Raw genomic sequence first — 14,968 nt, 5'->3', positions numbered from 1 at the left:
TGGGAGGGTGGAGGAAGGATTATGAGGTATACCTTTAAATTCTAACTATTACATAGAAAATAGTAAGGTTAAGATATTATTACTACCAAAATATTTTTGGCCTATTTAGTATTTTCTGTATTTGTCACATATTACAATCATCTACATCAAAATGGAATTCGTTGAATGTCCATTAAACATGGTATACACCATATCCTTATAAACTATAAATACTTAATTTTCTTAGCCTATAAGAAAATTGTTTTGAGTTTGTTTCAAATGATATTTGTGATATGTTGTCTTTTTCTTCTTTAGATACATATGTTAAGTTAACTCTACTGAATTCCATGGGTCAAGAGATGTCCAAATGCAAGACATCCATCCGCAGAGGGCAGCCAAATCCAGTATACAAGGAAACTTTTGTTTTTCAAGTGGCCCTATTTCAGCTTTCTGATGTGACACTCATACTGTCTGTGTATAACAAACGCAGCATGAAAAGAAAAGAGATGATAGGCTGGATTTCTTTAGGTCTCAACAGCTCTGGAGAAGAAGAACTCAATCACTGGACTGAAATGAAAGAGTCAAAAGGACAGCAAGTATGTAGATGGCATGCGTTGCTAGAGTCATGATGAATAGAATAAGCAAGCAGTTACCATCAAAGGCAGCATATTTCCAATTCAAACATTACTGTTTCTACCAAGTCACCATTAGAAGAGCTGTTCTTTGAAGAATCATATTCAACATTCTACCAAAATGCTTTAAGTTCTATGGAAAGAACATCTCATACTGACATAAATGAAGAAAATATGTGTGTCTAGTAGAGCTTGTTTAGGAAACTGAGAAACATACATTATCATTGCTAAACTAACAGTCCTCCAGAAATTTAATAAGATGTTTTTGATTTGAAGTTAATTTTAATTTAGCAAAAGAGCCATTTTATGAAAAATCAAAATTATAAGTGATTTTAAAAACCAGAATTTTAGTCGCAATACAATTTTAATATCACCCTACATATTATTTATAAAACATAGTTTGACCAGTCCCTGGTGTTTGTAATGTTCTTTAATATGAAAAAGTAGTTCTCCAACTCTATCATAAGTCGTATCTAATGGTGAAGGGTTTCAGTCACATTGAAAATTGTTTTATTTCAGTGGCATGTTCCCTTTGTGCACTTAGTTTCATTGTGCCTCAGTTCCTCTCAAAAGCACTAAATCTAAGTGCAAATAAGTATTCATTTTCATACAGGAATTTTTTTAATATGTTATTTTTTTAAAAGTTCATTTTTCATTTGCCTCCGCTTTTGCCTGATCCAAAGAGACCAAGTCACTGTACTGGTCCCTTGCAAGTCTTCTAGACAGGTTGTACTGTAGAACTACGTAACTTTCTGTTGAAAGCACTTCCTGTATTCTTGTATTCCAATGTAGGAAGCTAATAGAGCAGGACTTTACTTTAAAATTTCTTTCAGTGATTGACTCTTCAAAATTGCAGTAGTGTGAAATACATTTTTTACAAACTGAAAATACAGTAGATAAGCTGTTGAAAATGGAAAACAATTCAATTTTAATTTTCTGCTCTGAGTATTTAGTAACCAACACTGCGTAAAGCAGGTAGCATCCAAAATAAGAAACTGTTCTCTCTCTAAATCTTCACTCTCACTTCAATTTATATTTGTGATATGAAGACTATCCAGTTCTCAGTTTGAATTGGAACATCATGTTAAAAACAGTTATGAGATTCCTTATGAAGTTTCTAGTAACTTGTGACTAGACTTTATGAAATTTACAGATAAAGTTCTTCAACGTGATGTCATCTTGTGCCTTTCATGTAAGTTAAATTTGCTCATACAGCTTGAAAGTTGTATTTGCAAAATTAAGCCTTCAATTTTTATAAATGTAAAGATTCCTCAGAACAGTGTCGCAAGATCTTTATTTCCTCTGAAGTATGTAAAAGTTGTATAATGTGCTAACTTTTTAATGGCAAGGCACTTTCATTTGTTTTTATATTTAGGAACTCTAATCAGGAATATTATAAGCTGTTTTCTTTTCAGTTTTGCTTCTTACCTAATATATCATTTTATGCATATACTTTATCAGAGTATGTTTTATATATATTAAAAATAGTTTCTTTTTTCTCCTCATTTCTAGTTAAAATAGACAAAAACATACGATTTACCAGTTACTAAAAAGCAGTATATCATTGCTTCTAGTCCCAACTAAGTACTATATATTATTGTAAACTAGAACTTGTTATTACCATAATAACAAAACAATGCATAGATATTACTTCAGCTTGGCTGTACTGAAAGGCCTTAAAAGAAACCCAAAAAGACCATGAACTTCTGTATTTTTTTAGTTTAAAACATGGCAGCTCTATGCATTCATACACATGAATTACAAGAAAAAATACAAATACTATATTGGATGACATGAGGTTTGAGAATGTGTGTTACAGGGCTGCATTAAAGGGAAAAATCCATCTTTTATTGTTACATCATCAATGAGCTTTTTCCAGGATTTTTCAAATAAACGAGTAGGAGTTAGAACCTGAATCAAATGGCAAAATATCTCATTTAAGTGTTTTCAGCAACGGTATGAAAAAAGACTTGAAGAGGGGATGTAGATTTTGCTGAGAAATTGGACTTAGGCATTTGAAGCTATAATGATCTTTTTAGACTTTGAAACAACTGCATTGCTAACTGTTAGCTTCCTAATAAAAAGAGTTATCAGTCTTATTTGTAATTGTAACAGAGCTTAGTGAAAGACATTAGTAAGACCAGCTTGGTGCTTTCACTCTTAGTGAGAAAAAGACCTAACTAATTGTTATTTGTTAAATCTACCTTTTTTCAGACTATTCCCAGAATTGTGTGTGTGAGAGTTGATACATCCCTAGGGATTTATCTGGCGTAAGTATCAAAGCCTTCATGGCTTAAAAGCTAATAAACAGTTTTTTAAGATTTCTGGAAAGACCCTACCTCCACCCCAGCTGCCAAGTCCTCAAAGTTTATAAATTATCTATATGAGTGTATGTATCTGTATACACACATGCACCATTACACATACAACATAAATATGTATATGTATATTCATTTGTAAAGGCAAAGGTGCCCTGGCTTTTTCAGATAACTGAATAGAAAAACATTTCATAAGTTTAGGATTATTTTTCTCCTCTATGTATTTACTAGATATTATATTTGGTTTGGGGTACTTTCTGCTGCTGTTCTCCTTCACACACAGCAAAATATACATTTGTTTCTGTAGATCGACACAACTTATAGTAATTACTCCCAAAAAGTTGTCTGTTCTTTTAGAAAAGGATTAAATAAGGCTCAGGGGACCCACTTCACTCTACTGAATCTAATGTACGAGAGAGTACTACTGCTTTTTTGTGTGCTTGAATTTGCATGAAAGCTTAATAGCAAAATCTTCTATCTCAGTAATTATAGCAAATAGGGACCCACTGGTAGGGAGCAGGTGTTGGCTCAGAAATCTGAAAAAGACAACCCACTTTCATATAGTTCTATTAAAATCCCGTAAGTTTTCTAATAAAATGATATAGTCCAAATATGGCAATTGACTGGCATTTATGGGAGCCTCTAAACCTGGAATTGTGGGGTTTATTTTTCTCCCAAATGAGCTGCAAAAGATAATTATTGCTGCCCAGTAAACAAAATGTATGTCAAATCAGTAAAGAATTTGTTTACCATAATATTGCCTTATCTTTCAGAAGCTTTCTTCTATATTCTTGTGTCTTCGGTACAATCCACATTTTGTTTGAAATCCATTTGCATATTATCTTACTGTGCATTTAGTGAATTCTCAATAATGTTGTATTTGCTGACAGGAATAATAAATTTGACCACAATTTAAAAAAAAGAAAACCCAATGAGAAAATAACTACCTGATTAATATACACATGTTTAAATGTAGGGCCTGGTAAGGCAGTTTCATCTAACCTAGTGAAGATGCCCAGGGCTGTTTGTTAAATCATTTGCTTGATACCATCATCATTTTCATTTCACTTACCAAGTGAATCAGAAGCATAATCAATAACTGCAAAGTAAGATAGTACCAATAGGAGAAAGGGGTAAAAGAATTGAGAGTGTTTGTCGATATGAAGATGTGTGGGGATACTGAATGATATCGTAGTCTTTCCAGTGAAAGAAAAAATAGGCTATGGGAAGATGTAAATTTTTGATGGGGTAAGAACAGTAGTCACCACCAAATATTTTTCAAGATCGCTATCCAGCTGTGAATAGAAAGGACACAAATTCATTTGTGTAAAATTGCCATTTGCCTACATAGACTAGACAATTCACAGAGATTTTTCACAAAGACAGTTATTAGATATATAGTTATTTGAGTTATCACTATATTATTTCACATTGATAGTTTTTATTTCTAATTTTGTTTCCATTCACTGTCCCCAGTTCATCTGTGGCCTACATTGAAGGTAGCTGTTAATATTATTATTGCTAACCATATTTAATATTGAATACAAGTTTAAGCATGCTGCAAAGTATTTTCTAACGTTAATTTTAAAACATTGTCTCTGCCCTCCAAAGTGATAGTTAACAGCTATAATTTACTAAGATCTAGCACAATAATTTATTACTTGCTTGATTCTCAAAACAATACTGTGAGGTAAGTAATGTTATCAACATTTTATTGATAAAGAAACTGCAGCATGAAGAGGTTAAGTAGACTTTCCCAAGGTCATTCAGTAAATAAGTAGTAGGACTGGGATTGGAACCCAGGTGTAAATTACTCTAAAACCCATGCTATGCATGTTGCGTTTGCCTCCCTGTTTGAAAAAAAAAAAAAAACTACTTAGGACATTATATTTATCAATAATCCCACTCACCTTGATTGAATGGCAGAACTAAGGGGGAAAAAACAGCTGGGGAAAGAGAAAAGACTAGAAAAGAAGATCAGAAATTTTTTTTCTTCTCAGGACACAGATGGTGGTACTTTCGTGTCATGTAGATGACTTTGATTTGCAAAGATTTGGAATTGATTTATTCTGCCAGTTTAGCCTACACTTATATTCCAAAAGCATATTAATCAGTTCTGCTCCTTGACCACTTTTGGGAATCCAAGGTGTTTTAATTGTTACATGACCCCCTTATTACTCTATGAAGGGCGTAACCTGTGTCTAGCCCATGTCTCACTCATATCAGTGGCGAAAGAAAAGATTTGTCTTCCTCTGTCCTCTCATTGCAATTTATTTATGTTTTATTCTCAATTTTATTAAGATTTGTCAGGAATTATAGCTAGTTTTTTTATTACATATGTCTCTCACCCCCCTAGCTAAGTAGTCAATGCCTTGTTAGTATCTTTCTGTACCCCTTTGCTCATAGTAGGCAGACAATAAATATTGAATTGAACTAAATTCCCTGTGGAAGAAACCAATCACACTATTACATGAGTCTTAGTTTTTATGAATCTTGTGTTATGCATGGATTTATTTAGTTCTTCAGTTAATTTATATTTAAGAGTACTAGATATGTGCCATGTGTTGTTGTTCCAAGTGCTACAAATGCAGAGGTAATAAATTGGTCAAAGTCTTTGCCCTCGTGGGGCCTACATTCTAAGGTAGGAAGATGACCACAGAATGGGATAATTTCAGTCTAGTATAATGAAGCATTAAGATAGAGGCATGCATAGAGTACCGTGGGATTTAGTAGAAGAGTGCAACATGAAGTTCAAAAAAATCTTCCTGGAGAAGATAATCCCTGAGTTGGGTCTTAAAGAACAAATACACATCAGACTCCCATCAAACTTGAGGACACACTTTCTTTCCAAGAACAAAATGTAAAATAATGGTTTCTAAACTGTAGTATCCTTAAAAATTATTTTGAAAATTTAACTTGGGCCAGGCGTGGTGGCTTACACCTGTAATCCCAACACTTTGGGAGGCTGAGGTAGGCGGATTACTTTGAGCTCAAGAGTTTAAGACCAGCCTGGGCAACATAGCGAAACCCCATCTCTACCAAAAATTTAAAAACTAGCTGAGTGTGGTGGTGCATGCCTGTGGTCCCAGCTACTCAGGAGGCTTAGGTGGGAGAATCGCTGGAGCCTGGCAAGTCAAGGCTGCAGTGAGCCAAGATAGCGCCACTGCACTTCAGCCTGGGTGACAGAGCAAGACCTTGTAGAAAGGAAGGAAGAAAGGAGGGAGAGAGGGAGAAAGGGAGGAGGAGAAGGGAAGGAAGGAGGAGATGGGAAAGAATGAAGGAGAAGGGAAAGAAGGGAGGAAAATTTAACTTGTATTCCAAAACTCCACCTCCAGAGATTCTACTTCATTTGGCCTGGAAGGGAGCCCAGTAATCTACAGTTTATTAAGCTCTCCAGGAAATTCTGTATGAGATCTATTGATATAGAATATTAAATGTATTACATAGTATTATTCATGAAATGTTTCAGTGCCTGTAGATCAGACCTTTAAGTGTGATAGTGATAGTAAGAGAGAAATTAAGACTAGGATTAATGTTGTTCACCTCTTTCTTATGCTTCCTTAAAAAGGATATTTAATGAAAAAAATTAATATTTAATAATGAGTTTCTGTACATTCACATTCAACGTACATTTTTCAAAGTGTTTCTTGGTATAATATGTTGATTTTATGGCTTCCAAAAATTCCTTTCCATCATTGTTCAAATATTTCCTTCTAAGTTATCTTTACAGTGATGGATATAAAGCAAAGAATGGGGAGGTATTTATCTAGTAATTCTATCAGTATCCTAAATGAAATAAGACTGACCTTTGAGCAAATGTATAGTAGCAGCCATAGGTGCTGGCATTTTTGCATTCTTGCATACAGTAAGATTTCTTGCTTCCCTTTATCATCATCTAAATGGCTTCATTGTCATCACACCAGATGAACTGCATTACTGGATTCTTCTCTAAAAGCAGTGTTTCTGTGACTGCTGCTCTAAACTCTAGTTCCTTGATTGTTTTGTTCTTAGGATCCTTTGTTTCAAATAGCAAGTTAATACAGCAGCCTCAGGACCTTCTCTTTCTCTCAAAATAAATGCTGTGGATAAGGTACATCTGAGTTTCCATTTCCCCTCATTTCAAATGTAGCCATATTTTCTTCTCTGATGTAATATTTTGTATGAACACATTTTACATTTTGAAGTTTTCTTTTCCTCCACAAAGATCTGTGGTTATCCCACTGAAAAATGAGCTTATTTGAATATGTGAAATAATGTTGTCATTCAATTAGGCTGTTTTGTGACTGCTGATGTATCACTGTATTTGATTTGGTGATAGCTTGAGGTCTGGTTAATATAATCTTAAGGTAATCAGCTTGAAAGACTGGGATTACAAGTTTATTATCAAAAAATGAATGTAAAAATATTGCTCTTTTCTCTCCCTGTTTAGACTAGTATGTGCCTTTTTAAAAATATTCCCTTTCTTCTTCCTTTTTTCCCACTCTTATTCATGTACACTCAAACTAGATACCAGAGTTAGTTCATCAAAGCTGAATAATACCTATCAAAAAGTGATATCCTGACTTTTTTCTCTTAATCACCTGTACTGGACCGTAGTGAGGACCAAATAGGCTTTCTTGGGGACTACAGAAAGAGCAAAGCCTAATACCCTTTAATCATAGCATGTTTGTTGTTGCTGTTTCAGTGGTGGTGGTAGTGGTGGTTGTTGTATACTTACCTTGAATAGTGTGAAGTACCCTAAAATTATGTTGTGTGGGCTGGGAACAGGAAGGAAACTGATTATTCGTCTAACAAAAGTTTGGCATAGTTTTATTGTAAAATTTCAACTGCTTATGACATGAAAATTTCTAATTAATTATAAGAACAAAATCACTGTGGTGGCAATAGTTGTGCAAGGTGTTTGACATTATTTCTATGTCAGTTTGATAGTCTGTGTTATAAATTGTCTTATTAGGACCCTTCTTCACCCTCTTCTTTATGATTCTGATTATCAGTAAATCCAGTTTGTACTGTTAGGCATTTGAGTTTGTCTTTTAAATATTCAAGACTATTTTAAAAAGAAAAACTATAACATCTTTCTGTTTATTACAGTAACATGTGATCTCTCACCTGATGATGTGTTTAAAATGAATTAATAGATAAAATATAATACTCCATTATATACTGAAAAAAATTATTTTTCAAACTTTGTTCATATATTCAGATATTGCTAGCAGTTCGTATTAAATATGACTATTTTGTTTAATGAGAAAATAGGAATTTTTCCTTATCTCTGAGACTTACTGCTTCTCTTTGCCATTCACATCTGGTTGAAGGTGGATGGTTGTGAACCTCCTAATGTCACTTCACTCATCAGTTTCTGACTGTGCCAACCTCCTCCTGACGGTTTAATTTTTGGTTAACAGTCAAACCATTTATTCCCTCAGGGGTTGGTCCTCGTAGTGATTCCTGTTCTTAACCCCCATTAGTATGGATGGAAGTAATCCATAAGCACCGACAGGAGAAAAGGCCCATAAAGGATCAGTATCCCAGAACCCTGAAATAGGACGGCCGCTTCAGTACCCAAATGTCATTGCAATTCTAATGGAGTAGAAGCCGGCTTCTTGGAAGTGAGGATTTGAGATCATTATGTCATATGCTCTCCTTTCGGTCTCCTCCCTTCTCCCTCTAGCTTGCACATTCTTTTTATTTTAAATTTTACAGGAAGCCTTCTTTTAAAAACCTGGTTTTTAACATTTCACATGTTGCTTTAACCAGGCGATTTCAAAAACCAGAAAACTGAAGTATGTACCATAGAGTCCTAAGAAGTTTGGGGGCTTTTTTGTTTTATTTGTTTTTTGTTTTTTGTTTGTAGTGTGGGGAGTGGGGAGGAGGAAAAGGGAGGAATCGTGCTTGTTTTGGTTTTGGGAAGTCTTTTTGGATAAATATTGAGAATATTTATAGTATTCTGTAATGATGTGGCATTTGTTGTGTGAGGGGAGACCAGAGTAGCTGTTGCACATAAATTGGCTCTCTTAATATTGAAGCATATTTAAACAGTTGTTTGAAGCAGAGCTAGAAATTAATGGTGATACTTCTAACAGCATTTTGATGTTATAAATACTACTTTAAGTTTATCAGGAGAAAAATTCCAGTAGTAGCTTACGTTATAAAATTAATTGATTTATTATATTTCTGTATAATTTTATTGAGATTGCTTTTGTTTTGTGGTGAATATAATATAGTGGCAACAATTTTGAGGAATCTTTAAAGCTGTTTGGAAGAGATGGCCAACCTTTGGCTAGATTTTTACTAGAATTTTGAAATAAGAAAGTGTATAAATGTGTTTTCAGTTAAATTAGTCTTGAGGAAGAATAGTTATTATATGAGTTTTAAGGGTCTTGATAAATGTTGGGACCTATTCTAAAACACACGAGGTTCCTCACTGATCAATACTCTTGCATTGTATTTTATTTCTCAAAATAATGAAATTTTTATGGAAAAGCTCAATTAGTGGAATCTTTTATTCAATATTCCCTTACTCTTCTTTCTTCCTTCCTTCTTTCTTTCCTTTCTTCCTTCCCTCCCTCCCTCCTTCCTTCCTAGTTCTTTCATTTTTTGAGGCAAGAAACTTCCTTAATAATATAGTTTCTACAGAGCTTTCTTACTTATTTTTCTAATAATGGATATAACAGTGTGATAAAGTTTAAATGCTCCGTGAGCAAAACTCTTATCAAACAACTGAAGAAATACACTGCTGATTAACCTTTTCCTTGGTCTTGAATTGTCTCCAGCATATTTGCTAGTGACTCTAAACCATTAGTGGATCTTATTAATATAAAGTGTCTGTGTGGTTATCAACAGTGTTGTATTATTGTCACATTTATTTACACTTTTAGTCAAAAATATAAACAGATGCGTGTGTGAAGCAGTCTGTTTTATAGAGTGAGCATATATGTAATCATTTTCATGTAATTGAAAATGTGCTATGTGTTGCATTTTATTCTCATGTCGACTTTTCTACTATGTATACACCGATTGTCTCGGTGCCTTTTTCCTTTTGTATAATTGTATTACATACAGAAATTGCTGACCTCTGTGAAAACAGTGTAAAAAAATGTTAAAGTTATTATTCCAATGAGATTTTAATGGCAGTTTAATTTTCCAGAGAATAAATTTTGTGTGGGTTAAAAGTTATTTTTCTTCACCTTTATGTAAAAAATCTGTTCACGTTTTAGTACTCACATGGAATGGGTAAACATCTGACTTCACTGATGATGATACATAAACATGAGTCCTAATTCTTGTCATTGACAAATAAATGTTAATATGACTGTTACACAAAATAAAATAATATCAATTACATAAGGAAATATCGAATGGATATATGTACATGTTATTTAGATATTGGGTTTGAAAGGAATCTCATCTAAATGTGCTATAAAATATTGCTCTCAAAAGGTTTGGGTCATATTATTTTCTTTAATTGTAAGTCAAATCTGGCTTCCAAAGAAAATAGACTTACAAATGCAAATATTTAAAAATATTCTCCTTTAAAGTTCATATAAATCACAAATTAAACTAAATAGCTTTAAAATGATCTCAGTATCTTCAGCCGGAATGTGAACTGTTATCTAGTTTGTTCTTTCACTTAATGTGAATTTGTTGTCATTCATATCAGTATTGCTATACTGTTTAACAAAACAATTTTCTCTTTGCCCATAATAGTTTGTTGATTTTTAATTCTTTTTCATTAGACAGTTGTATTGTTTCCCAAAGACCTTGAGTTTAGATATTTTTCATATTTCATTACCTTGTCCATTTTACTTCCAGCAACAAAGATTTATAACAGACTTAACAAGTACTATTTTGCATATGAAGAAGAATTTAAACGTTTGGTGCTCTAAAACTGAAAGAAATTAAAGTTGCTGCATCATCTAATCTCTGATTGTCTTTGAATCCTTAGATCCATAAATTATCCAGAGCCTTTTTTAGTTAACATTTTTAAAGAGGGGAACGCCAGTGCCCAACTGGTCTGGTTGAGTTTTTTCTTTTTTTTTCCTTTTTGTAAAGTTGTCTCTACTGAAATATAATGAAAACATGAAACACTTCTTCTGCTCAGAATAAATGGGTTCATAATGTAATCTCCAAACTACAATTTAAGGAATTTGTATCCTTTCCCAGTACTCACTGCTGAATTCTTCCCCCGCTCTCAAACATTTTGAGCTTCTATTATTAAGACATTTAGGCTGGGCGCAGTGGCTCATGCTTGTAATCCCAGCACTTTGGGAGGCTGAGACGGGCAGATCACGAGGTCAGGAGTTCAAGATCAGCCTGGCCAACATGGTGAAACCCCATCTCTACTAAAAATACAAAAATTATCTGGGTGTGGTGGTGCGCATCTGTAATCCCAGCTACTCTGGAGGCTGAGGCAGGAGAATCGCTTGAACCCGGCAGGCAGAGGTCACAGTGAGCCGAGATCGCGCCACTGCACTGCAGCCTGGGTGACAAAGCAAGACTCTTGTCTCAAAAAAAAAAAAAAAAACGACATTTAAGGTTAAAGAAGCCAAAAGTAACAGGTTTGCTTGAGTGTTGACAATTTTTTTTTCTGAATTGTAAGCAATATCTTACTTAGGGATGATTTATTATTCAATACTTTAAAAAAAATTATTTTCATTTGGGTCTTTCAGAGAATTACAATTAATATAAAGGGAAATCCCAGCAAAAAATTGGCACATCTGCATTCTTGCTAACAAATCATGAAATTATCATTTTCTATTGTTATAAATTGATTTAATAGTTATTCATTATAACAGGTTACTATATTTAAGGTATGTTTTTTGTTTTTCTCTTTTTTAAGCCAAAACCTCACCAAACATTATATTTTAATTGCAAATTGGTTATAACTCCTTTGATCTCCAATATGCAAAATAATATTTAAGTCAACTTTTTCTTTCCATAGATTATCAAAATATTTCACGGTTTCCTATTTGAAAATAAAGTCATTCCCAATTTTAAAATAAATGGTCTCAGTAAAGGTATATATGGAATATTTTATTAGTAATTTACAATGAATTATAAAAATATACACTACACATTTTTATGAAATTAAGTGCCAAATAAATGGAGCAAATTATGTGAGGATCTCATAAACTTATATTGATTAGCAAGAGAAAAAGTGAAAACATCTACTCAAGCATAAAGAAAATATATCTAAAGGAAAACCTTCCAAAGAATACTTTTAATATGTGGTAGAAACTGCCAATTCTTCACCAGAACCCATGTATTTCTCTTTTTCTTGTTCATATGGCTAACTTACATTTCTAATGCCTTCCCTTGAAGTTAGGCATGGCCATGTGACTGAGTTCTAGCCAATTGAATACAACCAGAGATGATGTGTACCAATTTCTAGGAGTTTTTTTTTTGTTTTGTTTTGTTTTGTTTGAGACAGAGTCTTGCTCTTTTGCCCAGGCCGGGGTGCAGTGGAACAATCACAGCTCACTACAGCTTTGATGTCCCAAACTCAAGCAATCCTCCCACCTCAACCTCCCCAGTAGCTGGGACTACAGGTGCATGCCACCACACTCGGCTATTATTTTTATTTTTTGTAGAGACAGGGTCTCACTATGGTGCCCAGGCTGGTCCTAAACTCGGGGGCTCAAGCTATCCACCTGCATTGGCCTCCCAAAGTGCTGGGATTACAGTTGTGAGCCACCAAGCCCAGCCCAGGAGGATTTTTAAGAATCAAATATGGCCAGGCATGGTGGCACATACCTGTAGCCCCAGTTACGTGGGAGGCTTGAGGCAGGAGGATCATTTGAACCCAGGATGTGGAGGTTGCAATGAGCCGAGATTGTGCCATTGCACTCCAAACTAGGCAACAAAGGAAGTTCCTGTCTCAAAAAAAAAAAAAAAAAAAAATCAAGTATGCCTTTTCCGTGCATTCTTTCACTTTCCACTGGCTGGATACAGAGAAAACTGAAAGCTTTCAGGAATGGCAAAGCCCCAAGTTGGAGAGATTCTGGGTCACTGGGTCACCTCACAGAAAACGGACAACCAGGTATGTATGCTTTGGAATGACAGCATAAATAAGGGGAAAAAAAAAAAAACTTCTATTGTTTTTGAGCCATTACTTATTTTGGAGTACATTTGTTACTGTAAACAACCAAAACTAAAAAACTATTGATACCTTCCAGCGGAGTTCTGTGAGAATGAAAACCTAAAATATTTTACATTAACTTAGCAGGCAAGCAGCCAGTGGTAAGGAAATACATATAGCAGCCTGGAAGCCTGTAGCCATATTTTGCAGTGGCAAAGCATGGATAAACCAGTTGCCTGTATAATGAAGGTGGTCAGTGCGACTACCGAAACTGTAGTTCAGGGGAAATGGATGGAAAGAGCCAGAGTAGTGGTGTGTTTGAGATATTCCTTGCTAAAATGTATTACGAGAAAGCAGTAAACTCAGGCAGGAGTTCCGTGGCTTTCACGGAGAGATTGAAGGGAATGGAAAAGAGCCCTGAGATTAACTGCCTTGGGGTTGGAAAAGTCTGCTGCTTCTGGATTCCCAAGTATTAAGATAGAAAATTGAAAAAAGTGTTGAATAAGAAAAGCCCATTGAGACTGCTCAACCAAACACAGAGACTCAACCTCATGGCAAATATCAGAATTGTTTTAGTGTTCCTTCCTGTTCAGAGGAACTCCAGGCAAACTTTCATCCTCATGAAGCAAGCTATGAAAGTTGTGTGGCCTCCAAGAAGGAAACAGTTCTCAATATCTACTTCAAATGAAACCATAGCATGTAACAGTCTTCGGACTCCTCAAGAAGTCAGAGCAGGGGACCACTGAGAATAATGAATAACAGAGTTCCTCTTAGAAAATAGATGGAGCCAAATAAAAAACTGCCTCTAGGCCTGGCGTGGCAGCTCACGCCTATAATCCCAACACTTTGGGAGGGTGGGGCAGAGGGATGCCAGGAGTTGGAGACTAGCCTGGCCAACAAAGGGAGACCCGATCTCTACCAAGAAATAAATAAATAAGTAGGGCGTGGTGGCACACGCCTATAGTCCCAGCTACTCAGGAGGTTGAGGTGGGAGGATCACTTGAACCCAGGAGTTCGAAGCTGCAGTGAGCTATGATCGTATCACTGCACTCTTGCACTCCGGCGTGGTTGACAGAGTAAGACCCTGTCTCTACATAGATCAATGGAACAGAACAGAGCCCTCAGAAATGATGCCGCATAGCTACAACTATCTGATCTTTGACAAACCTGACAAAAACAAGAAATGGGGAAAGGATTCCCTATTTAATAAATGGTGCTGGGAAAACTGGCCAGCCATATGTAGAAAGCTGCAACTGGATCCCTTCCTTACACCTTATACAAAAATTAATTCAAGATGGATTGAAGACTTATATGTTAGACCTAAAACCATTAAAATCCTACAAGAAAACCTAGGCAATACCATTCAGGACATAGGCGTGGGCAAGGACTTCATGTCTAAAACACCAAAAGCAATGGCAACAAAAGCCAAAATCGACAAATGGGATCTCATTAAACTAAAGAGCTTCTGCACAGCAAAAGAAACTATCATCAGAGTGAACAGGCAACCTACAGAATGGGAGAAAATTTTTGCAACCTACTCATCTGACAAAGGGCTAATATCCAGAATCTACAATGAACTCAAACAAATTTACAAGAAAAAAACAACCCCATCAAAAAGTGGGCAGAGGACATGAACAGACACTTCTCAAAAGAAGACATTTATGCAGCCAAAAAACACATGAAGAAATGCTCATCATCACTGGCCATCAGAGAAATGCAAATCAAAACCACAGTGAGATACCATCTCACACCAGTTAGAATGGCCATCATTAAAAAATCAGGAAACAACAGGTGCTGGAGAGGATGTGGAGAAATAGGAACACTTTTACACTGTTGGTGGGATTGTAAACTAGTTCAACCATTGTGGAAGTCAGTGTGGCGATTCCTCAGGGATCTCGAACTAGAAATACCATTTGACCCAGCCATCCCATTACTGGGTATATACCCAAAGGACTGTAAAT

The 14,968-nt window shown here is 35.2% G+C and overlaps 1 protein-coding gene and 1 long non-coding RNA gene across 8 annotated transcripts in view; one reads left to right on the top strand and one right to left on the bottom strand.

Annotated features, from left to right (window-relative positions):
* SYT14 (synaptotagmin 14) overlaps positions 1-10,930 on the top strand; it is a 232,133-nt gene extending 221,203 nt beyond the window's left edge. For 3 of the 7 annotated variants that reach the window (XM_032137739.2, XM_058430944.1, XM_032137738.2), the window contains 2 exons: positions 295-575; positions 2,826-10,930. In XM_032137739.2, the coding sequence (XP_031993630.1) occupies positions 295-575; positions 2,826-2,885 (341 nt within the window). In that variant the 3' untranslated portion in view covers positions 2,886-10,930. Of the gene's footprint in view, positions 1-294 lie in introns of all 7 variants that reach the window. The other 4 variants (XM_032137741.2, XM_032137740.2, XM_058430945.1 and 1 more) reach the window with 2 other exon arrangements.
* Positions 1-14,968, bottom strand: part of LOC131381887 (uncharacterized) — a 97,845-nt gene that overhangs the window by 47,406 nt on the left and 35,471 nt on the right. The window lies entirely within an intron of this gene.

Source organism: Hylobates moloch, unplaced genomic scaffold (assembly GCF_009828535.3).
Source record: "Hylobates moloch isolate HMO894 unplaced genomic scaffold, HMol_V3 SCAFFOLD_18, whole genome shotgun sequence".
In the NCBI taxonomy this organism is placed as follows: domain Eukaryota; kingdom Metazoa; phylum Chordata; class Mammalia; order Primates; family Hylobatidae; genus Hylobates; species Hylobates moloch.
This window is presented reverse-complemented; position numbering and strand designations above follow the sequence as displayed.